General features: G+C 36.5%; 1 protein-coding gene, 1 non-coding gene and 1 pseudogene across 3 annotated transcripts; all 3 read right to left on the bottom strand.

Annotated features, from left to right (window-relative positions):
* Positions 1-1,006: 1,006 nt before the first annotated feature.
* Positions 1,007-5,864, bottom strand: LOC145232237 (D-aspartate oxidase-like; annotated as a pseudogene). The gene is made up of 5 exons (XR_013860847.1): positions 5,526-5,864; positions 4,809-5,002; positions 4,502-4,712; positions 4,069-4,218; positions 1,007-3,529 (listed from the first exon to the last, which is right to left on the bottom strand). The product of XR_013860847.1 is annotated as a D-aspartate oxidase-like (transcript).
* Positions 5,865-6,750: 886 nt separating this feature from the next.
* Positions 6,751-16,581, bottom strand: LOC145234557 (kelch-like protein 13). Its single transcript, XM_080099270.1, has 13 exons — positions 16,578-16,581; positions 15,987-16,148; positions 15,823-15,927; positions 15,478-15,700; positions 14,740-14,893; positions 13,209-13,301; positions 12,608-12,737; positions 10,901-11,058; positions 10,174-10,388; positions 8,914-9,021; positions 8,374-8,493; positions 7,508-7,718; positions 6,751-6,997 (listed from the first exon to the last, which is right to left on the bottom strand). The coding sequence occupies exons 1-13, from the start codon at positions 16,579-16,581 to the stop codon at positions 6,812-6,814; spliced, it is 1,869 nt and encodes a 622-aa protein (XP_079955396.1). The 3' UTR covers positions 6,751-6,811.
* LOC145235279 (small nucleolar RNA U3) lies at positions 14,174-14,381 on the bottom strand. Its single transcript, XR_013861776.1, has one exon. It is a non-coding gene; the product is annotated as a small nucleolar RNA U3 (small nucleolar RNA).
* Positions 16,582-21,501: the final 4,920 nt, after the last annotated feature.

The following is a 21,501-nucleotide window of genomic DNA, read 5'->3' as shown; positions in this document are numbered from 1 at the left end:
AGTTACAGACGACAGTCAACTTGAAATGAGTCCAGTCGCCAGCACTTCCAGTGAGCAAAACAGTCCGGAAGGATACCAAAGAGCTGGGAATAGAGGATTTGATTCAGAAGATGACCTAATTGAAAAGTTGTTGAAAGCAAAAGATTTGGAGCAAAATACTTACGGAAACCTTCCCAAGGCGACCGAGTTCAATGACGCCCTCGACGTGTACGAACAGTCCAAGCCAAAGTCTATCTATCAAACACAAGTTGTCGCACGAGAATTCATGGAGCGTGAAATGGGGCGACTTTGCACGCTTTTAACAACGCAAAGGATAGGGTTTTGGATGTTGTTTTCAATAACCTGGCTTAACGACTAAATATTTTTTATTTCTAAATTGCCTTGCTGACAAGAAAATTTATGCGTGACGTAAAAATGACGTCATTGGTTGCTAGGCAACACACAATGTTTGCAGGAAAGCAGTTTTATTGGCAATAGTTTAGCGAAAAAAATTTTCTGCATCGTTTGCTAGCAAATTTGTGAATAAAGTGTAGTAAATATAAATGATCCCGTCCGTTTTTAGTAATAAAAAATGTTGACTGTACAGATATTTCAAAAACTTAGAAATATAAGTGTTACCAAAGCAGTTTGTTTATCAAAGTTATACTTTTTAAAGTCTTTATTTAGGTTAACGGTTAACTTATTTTTTTGCTACTGGAAAAAGTGCAAACCTAAAGAAATTTGCAATACATTTAACAGTTCTATGATAAGATGAATAAAGTGCATATATATAAACTTGCAACTTAAAATAGTAAAAAAAGTGGTTTGGTGGCCAGTTAAGTGCACCAATATAATGAAGAAACTGGTGGATGGGTGGGCTTTTAAAAGAACAAGCCGTTGATTTCAAAGTATCCTTACTGAAGAAGAATTATCTAGTGTCCCATCGCACCAAACCTGTGTAAGAAGTTGCTGTTTGGCATATGGCTCCTGGCTTGCAATACCAACAGGCATATAGACTCAGAAAAAGTAAAACATAAATGCCAATGTTTTATTTTGCAACAATTTTGATTAAAACAGACACAAATAATGACATAAAATAGTAATGCATAACAAGATGGAAAGACAAATAACATTCATTGATTTAAATGTAATTTTGTGACATTTAGAAGGCTGACACAGGATCTATTGGACTTCATTTAACTACTGTGTTTGAGTTTATGAAGCTTCAAAAAAACATGTCATACTGTGCAGTGTGTCTCTTAAGTTTTGACTTTTTTGATTTTATGGAATCACCAATTTTGAAAATTGCTAATAATTCTTGCATGTTATTTTATGCCCTTAATGAAATCATTTGGATTTTTTGTGATATCCTCACATAACATGTATTGTGGGAAGTATCAGCTGAAACTGAAATAAATAAAAAAAGTGCCACTTTGGATGCAAAATTTCCCACGAGACTTTTTGTGCTGTACAGGTGAATAGATTCAAGAAGATTTAACAATTTTGTTGATATTGGTTGTTTTATGCATCAATGTTAGTTGTATTTGTTTATATTGCATTTTTTCTTGTGGTTGTGTTGCATATGACAGTACACATATTCAACATGGTATATAGACCTTAATTAATGCAATAAATACTTTTATCACTGAAAAGTGTCAAATATCTTTCAAAAAAATTAAAAAAAGAGGGAAAGATTGTGCAACACCTTTAAAGGTAGTACCAAAAGCTTTCAAAATTCAGTATGTGCTAAAAGCGTCAAAATGCAGTAAATAAACGATGACGTCACTATTACGTCATGACTTTTCTGACCTTGGAAGACCATGGTCAAACTATTTATTCCAATTTTAGATGAATATACATCACAACCTTTTTATCTTTCGGGACTTAAGTAGGCTACATGTATATCTACTGGAAAATTTACCCGCTAAAACCTAATTTAAACTCTATTTCATGTTCATCAGTTCCATTTAAACATTATAAGTTGAGCGTAGTTATATTTTTATTCAAAATTTTGCAGAAATTGCAAAATCAAACACCGCAAAAGTATCCAAATTAATCATTTTATAAATCGGCCCCATAAGGCGCAATGCAAAATTCGCGCTAATTTCGCCCCATTTTCATCCCCACAACTTGTGTTTTCTATGGCGTGCGACAACTTGTGTTTTCTATGGATTTTGGTCCAAGCGGGTTGACAAAAAGGAAGATCTTTTTCAGTATTGGAACAACAGCTCTTCTATAATGAAAGCAGTAGCACAAGTGGCAGCGGGGCTACCAGTTACACAGGTTTCGGTGGAGAGATCATTTTCTGGGCTTAAACTGATTCTGGAAGCCAAACGCAACCGCATGAAAGGGGACATCATTGAAGCAATTATGTTGTTGCGAAATAATGTGTGATATTAGTGGCAATAATAAATTCAACTTCACTCTCCTTCACTCCGTGTTTGTGCGGTTTGTTTTTGGTAGAAAAAGCACAAGGACCGAAATACCGTTATAAATTTATTTCGGTCAGACCGGAACGAAATGAAAATATCGGTCCAGAACGAAATAAATAAATTCCTTAGAACGAATAACGTTATTATGTTTCGTTCCGTTCCGGTATGAATCACTGGTTACATGTTTCGTCTTCCTCATATGTTCCAACAGCCTGACCATAAGACAGGCTGTTGCGTAAACCGGGTGTTTCGAAATAGTTGTGCAATCCATTGCAGTGCTGCATATCTTTGCAAGCGTTTAACTTAAAACAAAATAATAGTTGATGTGAGTAAAAGACGGTACTGTTCTGGAATGATCGCACGAAAAACGAGTATCAGTTTAAAAGCCAATGTTTATCGCTGATATCTCTCTTTTCCGTCGTATCCTTTCCTTGAGATAAATGAGACTTGATGTGTGTTGCGTAACCAGAATAAAAGACAAGAACTAAATTGATCTTTTGTGGATCATGTCGGCTCTATGCAGCAAGCGTTAAGAATCGTAATAATGAACTTACTCGCTACTGCAGATGACCGATACGAACCACGAGAAGCAGAAGAAGTAACAAGCTTTCAAGTAAACAATAACACAGCACGCGCGCACCCACTCGCCACCGCAAACTTGAACAAAATAAAAGAATATAACTATGAATCCACCTAAAGATTTGCTCTGACAGAATTTGCCAACTTGGCAAGTCTAGAGACCTCTAGTGCACAACCCCAATGGACAGCCAAGCCAATTCCTCCATGACCATAGTTATGTATTACAGGTATCTTTCCAATTTTCGAGGATGGTCCTGAATTGCATTTCCACCACTCTAGCTCCAGTCGAGCACCGACATATCGAGCAGGCCTGATACCAACATCTACTTTTAAAACCTTTGCCCCTTTTATAGCGGGGACAAGGGCCTCGCATTCTCTTAGAAGATTTTCAGTGTCCCTGGTGTCAACTTGGGTGTCAGATCGACCTTCTTGAAAAGTAGCACCCAAACAAATGTCATTGACACGTGGACATATGACCGTGTGACTCGCTGCATATATTTTGTCAATTCCAGCTATTTTCTCAACGCTTATGTACTGACCTGCAAAACAATAATTACATGACTAAAAGCACTTAGACTGTAACAACACTGTTACACTTTTCCTTTTTTCCAATTAACAGAGGAGTTTGATTAAAATTTGATGCATTCAAACAGTAATGTTTAGTTTTATGATTTCATGACTTTTTTGTCAACTGAGGGGGTATTTTGACATTTTTCAAGAGGGTAATTGCATCATAATTGTTTAGTTCCATTATCTCATCCTTATGTGACATCACAGTTGATAGTTTTAGTTTTTTTAAAGGAGGTAAATAAAACTGATATGTTTGCTCAGGTGTAACAACAATAAGAAGGTTAAAACCACTGATAAAAAGGTGTCCAGTTTCTAAAGTAAAAGCAAAAAAAATTGAGACCTGATTTAAATGTGTTACAAGTCAGGAACTCATTTAACCAAACTCGCAATGTTGCAGCAAATGTGCTCGTTTAAGCCCTAACGATTGAGTATACACAATATTGCACAATTACAGAATTTTCTGCTAGTTGCATAGTTATGATCTGAAAGTTATTCGATAAAGTATTACCTCGTATAGGAAACATATTAGGGTCATTGGCAATATTTCCGGCATTATTTCCAGCACAATTCACTAGATCAAACTAGATCAAAGTCCAAAGCTAAATCATCTATTGATGAAATTCTTTGAGACACAAATGTCACTTTTGACTCACCATTGCTATAAACACAAAAGTGCTAAATGTGAATGTAAAGGGAAAAAAGTGAGACAATTTTTCTTTTGTTTGTTTGTTTTTTTTAGTTTGTTTGTGTCCACACTGGTTTTAAATGTTAGTATAAATCAACTACAACAGCTAAAGTAATATTTGGCCCTATATCTGATTGTCAAGCTTTTTTGCAATACAGGAACATGCGTTTTTTTCATTAATAGTATTAAACGGCCTGAGATTTGTATAAAATAAAACTAAATTTTTGATTAAAGAGAATCGTTCTAATGGTCTTACCTTGTTTTTAAAGATGCCAGCTCATTTTTCAACCAAGGAAGATAAAGTGAACTGTCAACAACATACGTTGATGTTTCAAATGCAAACAAATCGCCTCCACCTTCAAGTGGAGTAAAAAGTGTCTTGAGAGTGTCATCTTGTGACAAAGGCAATGTGGCTTTTCGCTCAGTGATGTTTTTGTAATTTTGAAGGCATCTTGCATTTTCAGACACTGCACACAAAATTGGGTACTTATTGAACAATATAAATTCTGCTGAACATGTTGCTTCAGTTACACATTCTTAAATTTCCACCAAATTGCACTTACTTATTGTGTTTAACCCTTTTTCATCCTTTGCATAATATACCAATGCTGTATCCACAGGCCGAATTCCAGCTGATTCTGCAACTGTTGGATGCATTTTGCTGCAGTATTCTTTTGTTTTTAACAACCAAGCAACAACATTTTTGTTGGTGTTAGGACTGTCAAATCGATGTGTTAACATCCCAAATCCATGCACACTAGAAATTTAAACAAATAACAATGTTTAAAACAACAAAATTTAGGAATTCCACTAAACCATGCAGTTAAAGCAGTGTTTCAGAACTGTTGTAGTTCCTCAACTGTTTTGGCTGAATAAAATGATTTGTGAATATAACAAAAAAGTTAAGATGAACATAAATTTATAACTGGGATCAACCCTGAAGTGTCTGTCGTGGGTCCGAATCCCACCGCAGGCTAGATTTTTCTGGCCTACGCCTTGCCATATGGTGGTGAATGCTTGGTGACCGGCTGATTAGGTACGACGCCTCCGGCAATTTATGCCTTCTGCAGTTACCACCTTTAGTGCATTCGTATACGCCCCGGTACATAATGCAGACGTTTCAACAATTACTGTTGTCATCATCAGTGCAGGTTGTCAATTAGCATATTTTTAATTATAAATTTTTGAGTGCTTATAATTTGTAGCTAACTATGCAGAACTAAAAATGCATTTTGGGGCAGAATAAATCACTTGATATTTAAAACAAGTTATTAACTGACCTTGTATTTTCTTGTCGGTTTGGATAAAATTCTGAAGCAATTACTGATAATTGGGACGCTGGAAAATGCTGGGCCAAGCATAATGCTGAGGAAAGACCAACAACGCCTGCACCGATTACAGCGATTTTCAAGTTCATTTCCATGGTTATACCGCTACACGCCACTTAAACAGATGAAATGGAACATTGTGCATTTGATCTTGTCTCCTTTATCAAGTAAAAAATAAATAAATAAAATAAAGATTTAAAAGATAACGACATTGGTGATTGTTTTAGTGCAATTGTGTCGCTATGTTGTCTTTCACCAAGCGAAATAAACTAAACTCAGATAAGTTGCAAACTTGCAACGTTTTCACATTTTAACTAAAACATTGTTCACGTGTTCTTATGTTTGTTTACGTTGCAACGCTTCAGTGCGTTGCATTATTTACACACTGTTTCACGGTAATATTCATTGTGTTCAGAAGATAGTAATAGGCACGCTTTTATTTTTACTAATTACTTAAATAAAGTCCAAAATACATAAAAAAAACTTCAGTGAGCACAAAATAAGCATCGGTTAAGTTTTGCTTTGACAATGTTTTTGCAAAATAACTGCCTTTTACCGCAGCTAAAACGCATTTGATGGCTTCCTGTGTGGTTTGTGATGAAACTTTTTGTCATTGCGTTAAAACGACACCAGCTTCCTGAAATTTGCGTTGTGTTTGGGGTTATACTAGGTTGTATATGTTTATGAATATCTCATTGCCTTTCCGTAAAGCAGCCGGCACTTTATACAGCACTTTAACATTGACTTTGCAGGATGTCTAACCGTTGATTTAAAATACATGTATGTGTATAGTGTAAACTAATTACTAAGAAAATGTGCCACAAATGCAAACGACGCGTAATTGTACATCCATAACGTTTTAAAAATTAATTGCTTTAAGTATATATTAACTCTTTCGTCCAACATTTTTTAGTTAGCTGCAGACAGTGCAAACAGTTTCGACCTATATGGTCCCATTACTGCAGCTGGCGACGAAAGATCGCCCGTATTGGCTAGTGTAGCCATCTAACGACACTCTGGTGGCTCGATGCCTTGACTTTCTAATTACTGATTAAAATTGTGTCATGAAAGGTACTTGTAACACAACATTTAGGTCTATAGCAACCTCAAAATAGAAAAATATTCAAACTAAACTAAAACACTGCAAACTCAGTTAAAACTTTTCCCAGACAATAAAAACAATCGGTGCATTTTACTAAATGAAAAAATAAATAAAATATAACATAGAATAAACGGGATTACAGCATCAATAAACAGCATGAAGCGCCTCTTAACCGGGTTGGCAACTTCGCAACACTCTTCCATTCGTCTTTCTCTGCGTCATAACTAGCTACGTCATTCCGATGGTCTATGACGTTTGAGCCGCATCCACCAATCAGATAAACGAGGCCGTCCAGTTCTGCGCATGCGCACTCCTTTTCTCCCTTGAGTTTAAACAGAGTGGAGAATTTTAATAGGTGGGTGTTTGGTTTTACCAAAATTTTTTGTGTGAACAAATTCACTCGCAGCAACACAACAATGTTTAATAAATTATTTCACCACTGGGATCGTGTTACAGGTATACACTGTCGCAATGGTATGATTCAAATTTTTGTCAGTCGGTTCTATCACAAAAGTCATATGTTTCAGCCAGGTCTGTTACAAAAGTCTATTGACAGTAACTTGTAATGCTAACCGGTTCGCTGATCTCATAAAATTTCGTGAGACGGTTCCATAGAACCAGTGCGAACTGGCTGAATCCCACCACTACACTAAGGTAATAGCCCCCAACTATGGCATGTAATAAGCAAATTGCGAAAAAGTACATTACTGTATCTTAAACATATCCTGTTATAAGTCGACTATATTTCCATTGCCAAGGGTTTGTCAAAAAATATTTCTGATTATGCTTGTTTACAACTACTAAATTCGCAAAGGTGTAATGAAAGACTAACCTGAAATGAGATCTTTTGCGCCACCTTGTGCCACTGATCTTCCTGTGGAATGTAACACTCGAGGGCGACAGAGAGTGATTCGTTTATGCCTTGGTTAAGACATTCTCCACTGAACACCAAGATGCGATCTCTCACTGCCGCCATCATGTGGCTACTTCGTAGTGACCGCATAGGTGTGAGCGCCTCCCAGTGGTTCGTTGAAACTTCGTATCTGGGTAAAATATTAATCAATTCTGTAGTACTTAAAAACTACCCAAATCTTTTTCACAGCGTAGCTGCAGAGCCTTTAGTTAAGGTCCATCAAGTGTGCCACCCACCATTTTACGATCTATAACAATCCAATGTTGCACAGCTTTTTCCAGTTGGTGATTGTTCAGTGCAATTGTGTCTCTATGTTTTTTACCCCGAAATATACCGACATTAACTAAACTCAAATGCCCAGTGGTTGACTAACTTTCATACCCATTATGACAGTAGCACACTTTTCATATGAGCCACAAAATTCAGTATATAGTGAGCTTCTAACATTCAGTAACACACACAATTTTTTCCACAGATGAATCCAGTTAATCACATAATCTGTTTATTTGCATAGATGTCACAAATGACAAACCCCATTGCAGTTTTTTGTTTTATTGTATTTTTCGACAATCAGGCGGCAGTCCGAGAACTGAAAATTGCCCTTTGTCGTTCACGGGATTCAAACCCAGGATACTTCCGGGGACGAAACCCGATCAGGTTTTGTATATGGGTCAGGCGTGCCAGGCCATTCGGCCAAGTTCCCACCCAACCCCATTGCAGTTAAGCCTACCAAAATTTTTGCAACAAAAAAATATTTAAATGCAAGAGTCATAATGCCAACTTACCTTAACAAATCAGTCGTTGATGATTTTCTAACAACACCACCACTTATATACAAACAATGTTTGTAAACGCAACCAGCATGAGAAAATCGAGGGGCCTTTAGTGATGCAACGAATTCCCATCTAAAATTTTTTTTTTAATAAAATGTTACATTTGCAGGCAAATTATTTGTTCACAATGTAATGTGTTGCAAAAAAAAACATATTTTAACATTAAATGTTTTTAAGGAACAACATTTTTTTTTAAAAGCAGACTGGCTTTCAGTTTTATGAGATAGTCTTATGTCCATGAAGTTACTGTTTTTTGATGAACAATTAAAATAAAAATAGTAAAATGCTAAAATTTTGATTGATTATAAAATTTAATTTTAATCCAATTATGTAACTAACTATTTTATCCTTATATCACTTTAATCCTTCACTGAGTAATGTTAAGTTTTGTTGCATTCATTAAAACTAATGTCCTTGATGTTATATACAAAAACTGAGTGTACTCTCAAACTATTCACACCACACACAAAGTCAGTACAGTGGAAAACAAACTTTTTTGTTGTGATGTTGTATTTTTCCACTGAAGTTCTGATAAGATTGCTACTTTTTCCGCCAACTGCAAACACACTCTGATCCACAGCACCAAGAAAAAAATGGGCCCTGCAAAATCAAATTAAGATGTAGGCAAGTGCTTGCATATTAAACTCAGGGTTAATGGAGAACATTGCCAAGTTGGCTGAGTGATCAGCACAGTTGCCTAGTGTCCACAAGGTTGAGGGTTCTAATCCCGCCAACCCACCCATGTTTTTAAGAGCAAAAAACTTGAGCAGCATTGCTCACATCCAAAGGAAGTAGTGATGGGTTGAGTACCATGTACTCGGTATCGAACAATTTCAGTGGTATCAATACTCGTACTCGGTATCGAAATATTTTGTCGCAGTTTTCTATATCAACAGGCGAGTACCAAAGGCCGATTTACACCATAAGAATACGGGCAACTTTTGGCCAACATTTGCTTCGGACAGCACAAAATCGGGAAAAAGTTCTGCCAGGTTCTGTATATTTTTTTGCTATCCTGTGGAGATTACATTTTTTTGTATGTGTGTGCACGCCTGTACCTCTGCCATGCCAGATAAATAAGCCAGTGATATACAACTAAGTACAACACTGTACTTAAGTACTCGGTATTGAAGGTATATACATGTGGTACTCGCTTCAAAACCTGGTATCCTCCCATCACTAAAAGGAACCTAAAGGATTGCAATATTAGATTCATCCACTCAAGCCAAAATGAATAATTTAACAGACTTGCAATAAATCAGGCAGCTCAACAGGAAAGTAGTTGTGAGTATAACACAGTCAGACTCGAAATAAAGAAGGTAAACAAGCCATAACTTTTATCTGGAATAAATAAGCATTTGGAGTTTTCGAGCAGTGATTCTAAGTAATTTGGGGAGTGTGGTGGTATTTATAATGAGTGTGATAAAGTTGTTAGTTATCAATCATGCATCCTTTGGGGCAAAACCCTTTAATCAGTCCTTGTGTCTTTTATAAAATAGATATATTGCAGACTGTGTAGAGTTTTAATCAGTGCAGTTAGTAACAAGAGATTGGGGTATGAGCTATTGTAGCCTGATTATAGCACTCCAGGTTGTTGGGAGCAACAGGCCAAAAAGTCATGCCTTATCTAATTTACTGGATGCCATAACTAGGCATAAACCACAAACTAACTGTCTGCAGAAAATATCATGCAATGGTTCCTTGCTTTTGCGTTTCGAAAGACAAAGCATGCAAAAACCCTAACTATTTCACCTTTCTTGATGCATTTCTTGCAGTGTTTCCCATTCGTTTTTCATTGGGTCGAAACGCCAGGTTGCAGCCGAACCTCGTACATCTGGTCTCGATGACTCCAAACCACCAACAACATACAGTAAGTTGTCCACTGCCGCCACCTGGTGGTAGGCTAACGTGCTCGGCATGCGACCAATTTCTTTCCACGTATCTTCCTTAATGTTGAGTTCACGGATCTGTGAATCCAAAATATTAAGTAGGCAGAATTATTTCATGTGTCAGGGCATAAGCACAAACTTTAAAGCACACTGAAAACCACTTGTGCATTAGGAATATGCAATTTGGCAAACACATTAAGTTGCTTCTTAAATTTGTATTTCGACACAATGTTAGTATTAAGACATAGATTCAGTACGATGCCTTTAATAGGCCTGGCGTTCTATGATTTGAATGTTAGTATTAAACACAATTATAAATTTACTGAGCAAAAAGTTAAGGATATAGGTCTAAGAAATTTTAACAAAAGCATTGCATTAAAACAAACATCTAAAACAAATTCAAACAATGACAAGATCTCACAAGTTGCTGAGATTTTTTACAAACAGTTAAGTATTTTCTCAACTGATATAATGTTTATGAATCAGTATGCAATTAAACGAAATACATAATAAAAAAACAGAAATCAACTACATACATCTTTACCCTGTCGTATGTGCTTAACAAAAAACAGCAAAATGTTGCTACACACCGTTGAAGTAAACTGGTCAAATCTCCGTCCTCCCGTTACTACGACAGTGGTTCGAGTTGGCATTATGACATCACCAGCTCCATTATGTGTGGAATTCTTCTGTTTCAATCTGTTTAAAATCCTCTTCTTGTCCGCATCAAGAACATTCTCTACAATGCCTGAAATAAAACACATGTTCTATTTCTGGATATCATACCCGACCTTACCACTAGTGGTATGTGGACCACTAGTGGTATGTGGACCACAGTTCGAAAAAAACTAATTTAGGTTAAATAAAGATGTTTGATTTGGTCTAAAAAAACTTACAATACCATATATGACTTGCAATGCTATATAAACCCTAATGTAGCATTTTGAACTATTTCCTAGTATGCAGACTAGGGATGTTCAAAGTAGAATAATTGGGTATTCTAGAATAATTGATGCGAATCTAGAATATCGAATCCAATTCTTATGTTATTTTTCACTGAGCAATCATTAATCTTGACAACAACTAAAGTAGTCCAGTTTAATACATTATAAAACATATTTTTCATTTATAATGTAATAAAAAACAACCAAAACAAAGAAAAACACTAAGAAAAAACTTTGCACAACTGCATTGAAACTAAATGACCCAAAAGCCACTAAGCCAGAAAAATTAGCATAAGGTTAAAAAATAACTTTTACAATTTTATTTAGTGATTATTATTGCCTTCAGTAGAAGTAACTATGTTGTAAGCATGCTGTGGTAATTTGATTTGTTGATGTGAGAGGACTGACATACACTCCCTAGTGTACTAATATAACGTTTGTTAACCTAAAACAACTGCAAAAACAGGCACCCTAGCAACGTTAAAACATTGAGTGATTTTGAATTCCAATTAAACTACCAGCGATTTTGCAACACAAAATGTGAACTTTGCAGCGTGTACTAACTGCATTCTTATGTTTATATGGGGTTAAAAAAATGATGCAAACGTCATATGTTATGGGATTCCATCACTGTTTTTGCGATATTAACAGACAATCCCATGCTTCCAATCGCTGCCTAACGCCATGACCGTTAAATTTTTATTGTGTCAGAAAAAAAGTTAGAAACAATTAGATGCTGGTAAGACGTTGCAAAAAGTCGCTGGTATGTCATTTAATGGCATAGGCATAAACACGTGATCAGATGCGTAATCGTTAATTATGCCTCCAACGCACAACCGTCGCTATGGCGTTGTTATAGCGACTCGTGACTTGGCGTTATAACTAGTATGGAGCTCACTGATTTGACGGCGACGATGCACTTGACATCTTTGCAACCGGTACAACGACCGGGCGTCGACGTAAAAGCGTAACACATGTATTTACATTTTTTGCCAACGACGAGAGCACACATTTATATCGGTTCGAATTACCTGATATAAACGGAAAAAATGGATTCGAATCTAACTGGATTCGAATCCAAAGGATTCGTTATTCTACTTTGAACATCCCTAATGCAGACTTACTTTTCGTTGACAAACATTTATCATAGACTTGTTCTAAGTTACTTTTATTCACAGTTAATAAGTTTGTGACCTGTTGAAGACTACTGTTGATGGTAGCTGTTATACTGTAGACCTTTTTTGACAATGTAAGTTAAATGTGAACCAAATTTCTGACACACAAACACTGTACAAACTCTGATAAAGGATTAGATATGTTTGACTTAAATAAATGCTCTTGCTTAAACCTTACCAAAGAGTTCCTTGTTATCGATCACAATAGATTGGTTGATCACATATCCAGACAGGGTTGACTGAGGGATCTTGGCATAATGCAAAGTCTTTAGAAGCTTGACAGCAGAGGCTATCCTTTCTCTTTGGTCCTAAAGCATATCTATGCATAATGATATGAAAAGTATTTTTAAACACATTTTTTGCACACACATAGTTAAAATACATGTTCAATACTAACTTAATGTAGACGTACATACACTTTTTCAAAGCTAGGCAGATGACTTAAAATGGCAATTAGAACTGTTTACCATAAAGACCTTAATATAGTAGCAAAATTGTAGCATTACATACAATGTCCAGTTTATCTCATCATTCAGATAATTAAGTAAAAAGCTTAACAATTTGGTTGGTCAAATATTGGGATATGAATGTACCAGTACAAAGGTTTTCAAAAATGCCAATGTTTGATATTAAAACATAAATCTCCTAATAATATGAAATCTAAATATATGACCTGTAATATGTTGCAATACATATTGAACAAGTTAAGTACAACGAAAGGTAAAAAGTAAGAACTAACTTTGTAGTTTAAAGCATTGCATTCACCATTAGTAACTTACATGTTTTTGCCATTTAATAATTGCATTAAACATCTGAAGTTCTGGAATGATGCAATTGTTTGAAAGTGTTCCATTTCTATTGTTGACAATGTCCTATGTATCACATAATAAAACACAGACACTTGAAACATGGATAAATCGCCCAACTCTATTTAGCAATTCACAATGTTTAACAAGGTAATATTCTGAAAAGAAAGTGAAACTTATATGAAGTAATACTAGGTGATATAAAAAATAAAATACAGGTCAGGCAGAACACAACAGCAGTGGCAACAAATTAAATTTTACATTCAACCTTTGAGCACATAATTACAAGTTCTACAATGTACATACTGGCAATGACATTCCAATAGTAAACCAAAGTTGTTTTCTATAAATTAAAAAATTGGATTTCACAGATGTGTATTCAAAGCTCATGATGGCAAGTCCAAGCAAAGCTTTACTGCACGGGTTGGCAACCTACGGCCACTGGTCAGCAAAATTATCTGACTCAGAGCCCTCTTACAAAAGCGCTTGTGCAAAATTTACCAGATGGATGGAACAATGCCTAGATCAGGGGTCGGCAACCTTTTAGGCGACACATGCCAGTTTACTTGTTATTTCCATGTGTTAATGACCTTGCGTGCCAACGTTTTTCTAAACAATAGTGGTTCGTGCCAGCAGATATCAATAATAAAGAGAAAGCAGAGTGTTTTGTGCATGTATTCAGCTTCAGGTTGCCGACCCCTGGCCTAGATGATTGTTTTCTCACATTTTGCCCTAATAATGCCAAAGCCATATGCTAGAAGTCCAAACAAAACCTGTTGCATATCAAGTTAGATCAAGCGCACTTTATGATAACAAGTGACTGGCTTTTTGATGCAAAAATCCTTTTCCACAATATCAATGTACCAATAACCAAATGAACCAACTGTGGTAGCCCCAGTTGGTAACTTAAGGATTGATCGATTAATTGTTAAATGACAACTGCTCGGAACGAGTGAGCTTCCTCCGCTGTCAGAAATTCTGACTGCAGAACAATCGTCAAACTCAGCGGACATCGAAACATCCACTGAACATGTTTCATGCTCAGAAGCCCACTCTGCGTCTCATCATCGCAGTTGAGGGTCTGTCATACTTGGATGACGTTTTCAAGATACACACTATAGAAATGATCCCTAAAAGTATGATCTTAACTTAAAAGCTGATGCGACTGGGCCACTTTGCAGCGCGGTATTTTTCTATTTGTGGTGCGCAACGTGAGGACTGTAATAGGGAGATTCCCGGCTTGTATATGTTGGATGAGCAGAAAGTATATTTTGTGCAAAAAATAAGTTTACGGAAATCAAATGTATCAAATCGTAAGAGTACACAAACAGGACCTCAAAAACAGTTTAAAAAATATACATTAGTGCTTAGTAGGCAATTTGTTTTTGCCAAGACAAATAAGTTTGTGGGTAGGTAATGTGGAATAGTTAACTAGTTAGCATTCCCTAATGTGCAAAAAAGCTACAAAAATAATAATCACAAGAAAAATAACGAATAAGGAAACCTGAAGCTCATTTTCAGTTAAACGTTGAAAACAATCCGTGTCGACGAAATTAACGAAATCTGCGGCAATTTTCGACAAAAGAAAATCCTTAAAAAGTGAAAGATCAAGCTCATTGGAAATTTTGTACATGGCTTGGAACGAATCAGTGTGAAATCTACAAAATAAAAGGTCACATGTAAGTTTAGGTCATGGTAGTAATGGTATTTCAGGAATAATTACCTTTGTTGCTCTTGTAGCAATTTATTTTAGGCAAAAAAAGGCGAAGCATGAATATAGCCAATAAGCGGGGTTGCTTATTGAAGATACCGTATTCACTCGTTTACAAGCCGCCTTCGATTGTAAGCCGCACGCTGGAATTTTAGATACGATTGTTTCATAATACATCTTTCTGTTGTTATATAGTATAACTATTTGCCCATATCTGTTAGTTACGTTGATAACTGTACCCAACAGAACGTATATCGACGTATAATCTGTACATGCATACATGTTTGGAACCCCAAATAAATTAAAAAGTCGGAGTTAAAAAACAATATAAGCCGCGGCTTACAATCGAGTAAATACGGTATGTTGTCTTTTAAAATTTATTGCTTGATGATGATGAAAAAATCATGTCGATCCTAACTTACACGCTTATTCAAATATCTCAAAAGACATTAAATTTCTGTGGGGATCATTTTTGACACGACAACGGATCTTTTTAATTATGTTAGTATTAAAAGAATAATCTCAACACACCCGTTCATAATTTCGTTCAAACATCTTCGTTTCAACGACGCGATGTCTAGTCTTACAGCAGCCTCGAGGACAGCCGGAAGTTGATTAATCTTCGCGTCAAAAATGGCGGTGTAAAGGAACTGCAAGACGACTTCCATCGATTTTTTGCTGATCGAGAAATCCAACGTCACATTTACGTGTTTAGGTGACGTCAGATCCGGTTCCGCTGACGTTTCGATTTCTTCTATCGCTACATCAGTTTTGGAAGTCTGTTCTAAAAAAGTCGTGGATTACACAAAATGAGCTCGTTTAAGCTTAATAATAGTGATGATAAGTCGCTTTTGTCGCCTATTTAAGATTTCTTACCGAATCCGTGTGAAGATACGCCAAGCTTGTCTCGGAAATAGCCACTAGAGGCCGCCAAAACGCACTTATGTGAGGGAAATTTTAGTGGGGGGCCATTTTCAGTTTCTGCACAAAATGACTCCAATTTTTAAACGGTTTACACAAAAAACATTTGCCATATTTACCGTTTATGCAGATAGTGACGTCACATAGCGCTGAGTTGTGACGTAATACTGAAAGACCCTTCACCAAAAGGTTGATGTGTTCGTTTGAATGTTGGTGAGGCAAAGATATTATGCGATTGTTGCTGACTGATTTGATCGCGCTTTTCTTAGAGGCACCTGACCCTAAATTTAGAAATTGCTATTTTTCAGTTACAGTCACCTTAGTGCACTTTGTATTGCAGATGTTCAAAGGTAGTAGTTTCGTAGCTAACACAAAAAGGACATAGAAAGTGTTATTAAAATGTGGATTCTATAAAGCAATAACATACTGGTGAACCGGCAGCTAAAATCACTATTTTGTGTAAAAATGAATAAAAACTATGGTAAGACGAAGTCCAGATAGAAATAAAGGATTTATAAGGTGCAGAAATGACGAAAACACCATAGTTGACAATTAAAACGAACTACGACACTTGTATGAAACTAGATTGCGTTTGGAAAAATCGGTTGTTTTTAGTACATTGGATTTAACATAATCAAGTTAATTGCAATTACCAAAATAGTGTAATTACATAAAATCTATTATACTTCTGGCATTACTTAAACACTTACCCATAGGTACGCGAAGTAAAAGCCCTCACATTTGGCAATATTAAACTTCTGAACAGCAACAAAAGCGCTGAAATCAACTTGAAAATAGATTGCTGCTTATCTTGCCTCTTTGATTTTGATCTTTCCACTGTGACGTAATAAACACGCGAGACTGAATGGCGCAAAAATTTAAAATAACTTTTGCTGGGGAGCAATTAGATTTGAGTGCAGAATACGCACTTACAGGCCACTTTAAACGCCCTTACACAATCGCAAACGAACCAAGTGAACGACTTTAAATGCGGCACAGTAGAAGAAAGCATATAAGACCACAAAATCACTTACTTCAAGCTTTTCCGATTGAAATGGCAATGATGATAGAGTTTGGTGCAGTTATTATTTACGGTTGAATGATGTATCCAATCCCCCAATGTGACAATCACTGTATTTTCCAGTAAATTATCTGAAGTAAGTCACAGTGCTAATGTCGTAAAAAGAATTCTGTTTAGCCGAAATAAAAACGGAAAAAAATATTTCACACAGAAATCATATGTAAAATGATAATTTTACTACATTTTATACAACAAATCCACCAATTAATTGTATTTGAGCAATCACATAATTGTGTCATTGTAGTTTATGTAGCCCTACTTTGTTAAACAACGAAAAATAATAGGCTGCTAAATGAATTTCTAAAAGTTTCACTAACGCAGACCACCGGGCCGCATAGTATCGTTGTTATTTGTTTTGTCAGCATAGTTACTGATTAAACAATATCCCACACCAGCAAAAACTTTACAACCGGCTGTGGCAGATATAAACCTGATGGTTTTTCATTCAAAATTAAAATGAAGAAATGGGCACCTCTTCTTCAAAAGGTGGGAAAGTAGTTTTATAGTTTGAAATAAAATGTTGAACTGCCTAACTGCACAATATAATTATCCACACGCTAAATATCTACAGAGGGTGTAAGTCTACATGGTTTTTGGCGATTTGGAGATTTTATGGTTGCAAGATTATGTTTTGAAATCAAGTTAAACCACTTCGAGAGGTGGTGCTAGTCTTTTCAAGTGACATATATTTGTAACGTGTGGCCATAACAGTATACCAGGCTCATGTTAAATATAATTAATTCATGTTGAATCCTAACTGTCTGAAATAGATATTGTAATATGCTTCAGGTCTTGCAGATTTTCGTCAAATAAGAGAAGGACAATGGCAGAATCAGGTCAGTGTTGTGAACGTCTCTAAAACTGACGATAATTCAATAGATCCACACAGTGGCGTATACGCACAGTGCCTATAGGCAGACGAAAAATTGGGAGGGGCCGAATAGTTTGCTGTCAAACTCTAGTACAACGTTTTGCTAATGCTCGGCATAAGGCGTGCTTTTACCTAACACATGACTTGCCAAAGTTTGATTCGACGGGACAGCCAAACGCTTTATTGATTTATTCCATGTCTACATAAATATAAAAAGCATGGATTTCAGCTTACAACTTGGTGACAACAGTCATTTTTGTTAATTTATATATTTCTTTGATAGTTGAAAGACGAAACCACAATGATGAGGGACAAAATTACACTAAATTGAAGTTTCTCAGTGTACAATTTTGAAAATTTGGGTGGGGCCATCGCCCCTCTGGCCCCTTTGGCCCCTCCCTGGCTACGCCACTGTCCACATTGTGCTAAAATGTTGTCGCTCCCAAACATTTTTCCTTATTTAGTTTACAGACCTTGAAGATGCTGATTTCCTTGTTAAACTAAACAAGGAAATTGGTTCAATGCCAAACGGCGACAGAAAATCAAAAGCTTTGGAAATTGTCTTTGAGCTGGGAAAAGATCAACATCAGCAAGTAAGTTATGAAATCTCCAAATAGACTTTGGCACACCTTGTTATAGGTAAAGAATAGCGGCGTGTTATTTTCATTATTGATAACCGTGCTAGTCGAAACGTGGGTGTGTGTAATACACTTACACACCTTCTTGCAAGTAGATTTTAACAATGTGATAAGAAATATAATCTAAATTTAAACATATGCCCTGAAAGTGCTGAGGTCAACGGTTCGAGTCCCACCCTTGACTAATTTCAGTTGTAGTTAAGCTTTGATTCAATAACATTCCGTTAGTATAATAGTGTACCACAAATTTCATTTCAGTAAATTTAAATAAGTTTTTTTTTATCCGCAGGAGGAAATTACAAATTTAAGCTTCGTGGTCCTAGTGAATTCTGGCGACGAAGAAAAATATAAAAAGTTGATTTTCAGACCGTTTGTTCAGGAACGTTTGTTGAATGTAAGTGATTTTGTACATTATTAGCGCTTTTATTCATGTCTGGGTTTGGGCCGACTTCGTTGGTGACCCATATACACCAACTAATATGGAAACGTTTTGTACTTTGCATTTTGGTTCAAAAAATCCGTTATTATTTATGACTTCCATACCCAACGTTGTTTAGCAACAGAATATGTGAACATGGCAAATAAATTCCACAAGAAACTCAAACCAAAAACGACATATTTTATTCTAGGGCCTGAATTTGAACACCGACCGACTTTCAAGGGAGGATGTCTTATACGCACTGAAGCGAATCGTTACCGATGACGACATCAGCTACGTCATCGCTCAATCAATGCTTGATTGGTTGATGGAAGCGACAAGGACTGGTACGAATTTGACCGACGACAACCTGAGCAAGTTTAACTCGGTTTTAAACGAAACATTGTCCCAGAGGTTTGTGACAATGTTGGTAAAATCTTTAAAAAGAGTGTTTGTAAGGCAACATGTATGCATTACACATATCATTTAAATTTTTCTCTTAGTTTTCTGATATCTATGGTCCATGGCCTAACAGCGTAATAAGCATAATTCACAAAGGAGAACTTTCAATTGGGGGCCGAATTTGTCACAAAGGAGAATTTTTTTCGCATTAAAGGAATGGTTTATAACTCGTTTTATGCTATGGACCACCAGCTTAAAATGATATAAAAAATAATTAAAATAATACTGTTGGCAATTCCATTTTTGAGTAAGATTACTGCTAGCATGCGCAACAACCATTTTGCTTCATTTTTTTCTTTAAAATAGAACTTTAAAATAGAAGAATGAATATAAAATACCTTACAGCTTTTACATGAAATGTTAAAGCTTTTTGAAAGATTTTTTTCTACTGCATGGGTATTCAATAATTTATCTACAAACCCAAAAGTCATCATACACCGCCAGCCACTGTCTCAAAGCAACAACTCGCCTGAAACCCTTTTATCACTTGTATTTCAGAAAACTACTCAAAGAAGTGTTTCGAATTTCGGCGTGTCAAGCAAATCAGGGGACGAGTTTAAAACCGAACCTTCAACATGAAGAGCAATCAAGAAATATTGAAACCCAACGTAATTATGCGGCAGAAAGCCAAGAAAGAGGAAAAACTACAGACCATGTTATGATCAGCTACAACCGGGAGAATAAAGAAATCGCATTTGCGGTAAGGGTTTGAAATAAAATCGAGAAGTTATTGGTTCAAATCCTACCTACATTACTTATTGTTTTGCACAATAGCGATACCTAACAAACAAACTGACATAAAAAACATATATACACAACACGCAGCATGTCAAAGGCCAAAGGTCATGTGCATTGACTTTCAGCTGCCTGGGCACCGACCCTGTATGACTAGGTTCAGTGATTCTTAGCTTTTTTATAATTGTTACGCTCAGGAAAAATCTAATGAATTTTATCTACCCCTTCTACAAAATATAAAACGACAGACTATGACGTCACAAAAAGCTGAAGTCAAAAAATTGCAATCCTATTCCCCAAGAAATGTCAAATTACCCTTTTGCGGATAAATACCACTAAGTTTAAATCATTAAATTATTTGGTACATGGGATCCTAGCGGGGGTTAGAATCCCACGACAGGATGAGTATTTTGCTGTACGACTCAGAGTTGCAAGCGGGCCCGAAATCTGAGCCCGAACCCGGCCCGAACCCGGCCCGAACCCGGCCCAAACCCGGCCCGAACCCGGCGCGAACCCGAAACGTTTTTGCAAAGCCCGTTTAGGCCCGAAATTTTGATTGACAGGCCTATCCACGAAAGCATTGCAACAAAGGATGAGAAAGAAAAAGACAACAAACACAATGAACAATAGTAGACAATGGCGTAAACAATACGTTTTAGAGTAGAGTGGGCATTAGGTCAAAGCCAGAGACTTTTTACTTTGCTGAGTAATTTTATTTAAAAAAATGGCGGACACGGAACGTAAAGTCAGGTCCGTTTTGAGCCCGTTTTCTCACAAATATCTAAGCCCGAACCCGGCCCGAACCCGGCCCGAAAAGCCCGGCCCGACTTGCAACTCTGGTACGACTTGCGCATGATAATACCGTACTTGAAACGGTGCACCATGATAATACTGCATGCCTACTTAGAAATAGACACAACAGGCTAATTTGTTTTTTTTTTGTTCTTGGCCGGATGTGGTATAGTTGCAATGTGGTCCGATAATAATTTCAGTTGTCAAATATTAAAGTTCATTGATTCACTACAGAGTCTGTTACAAAGGCATGGGCTGCAGCCCTTCATGCAAACACCATTATATTTTTACTTACAGCTTGAAAGTATACTGGTATCACATGGGATAAATACTTGGATGAATCGCAACAACCAAAAGTTAAAACTTATCAAAGAAATCGCAGTGGCGGTTGAAAATTGTTCACATTTCCTTTCACTCGTTTCGTCTCACTACAAACAAAGTGTCTACTGCAAAATGGAAGCAAAGTATGCGGTTGAGTTGGAAAAAACGATTATTCCTGTTCATGTTGAAGAGGGCTTCGTTCCATCTGGCTGGATAGGTGAGGGATGCAACGTCGGTTATAAACCGGCCCAAGTCACCAAAGTGTAGACGCGTTAGACATTTTATCAGCCTGTAAGAGCAAACAATTAAATAAATA

Source organism: Phallusia mammillata, chromosome 6, assembly GCF_965637545.1.
Source record: "Phallusia mammillata chromosome 6, kaPhaMamm4.hap1.1, whole genome shotgun sequence".
Classification (NCBI taxonomy): Eukaryota; Metazoa; Chordata; class Ascidiacea; order Phlebobranchia; family Ascidiidae; genus Phallusia; species Phallusia mammillata.
This window is presented reverse-complemented; position numbering and strand designations above follow the sequence as displayed.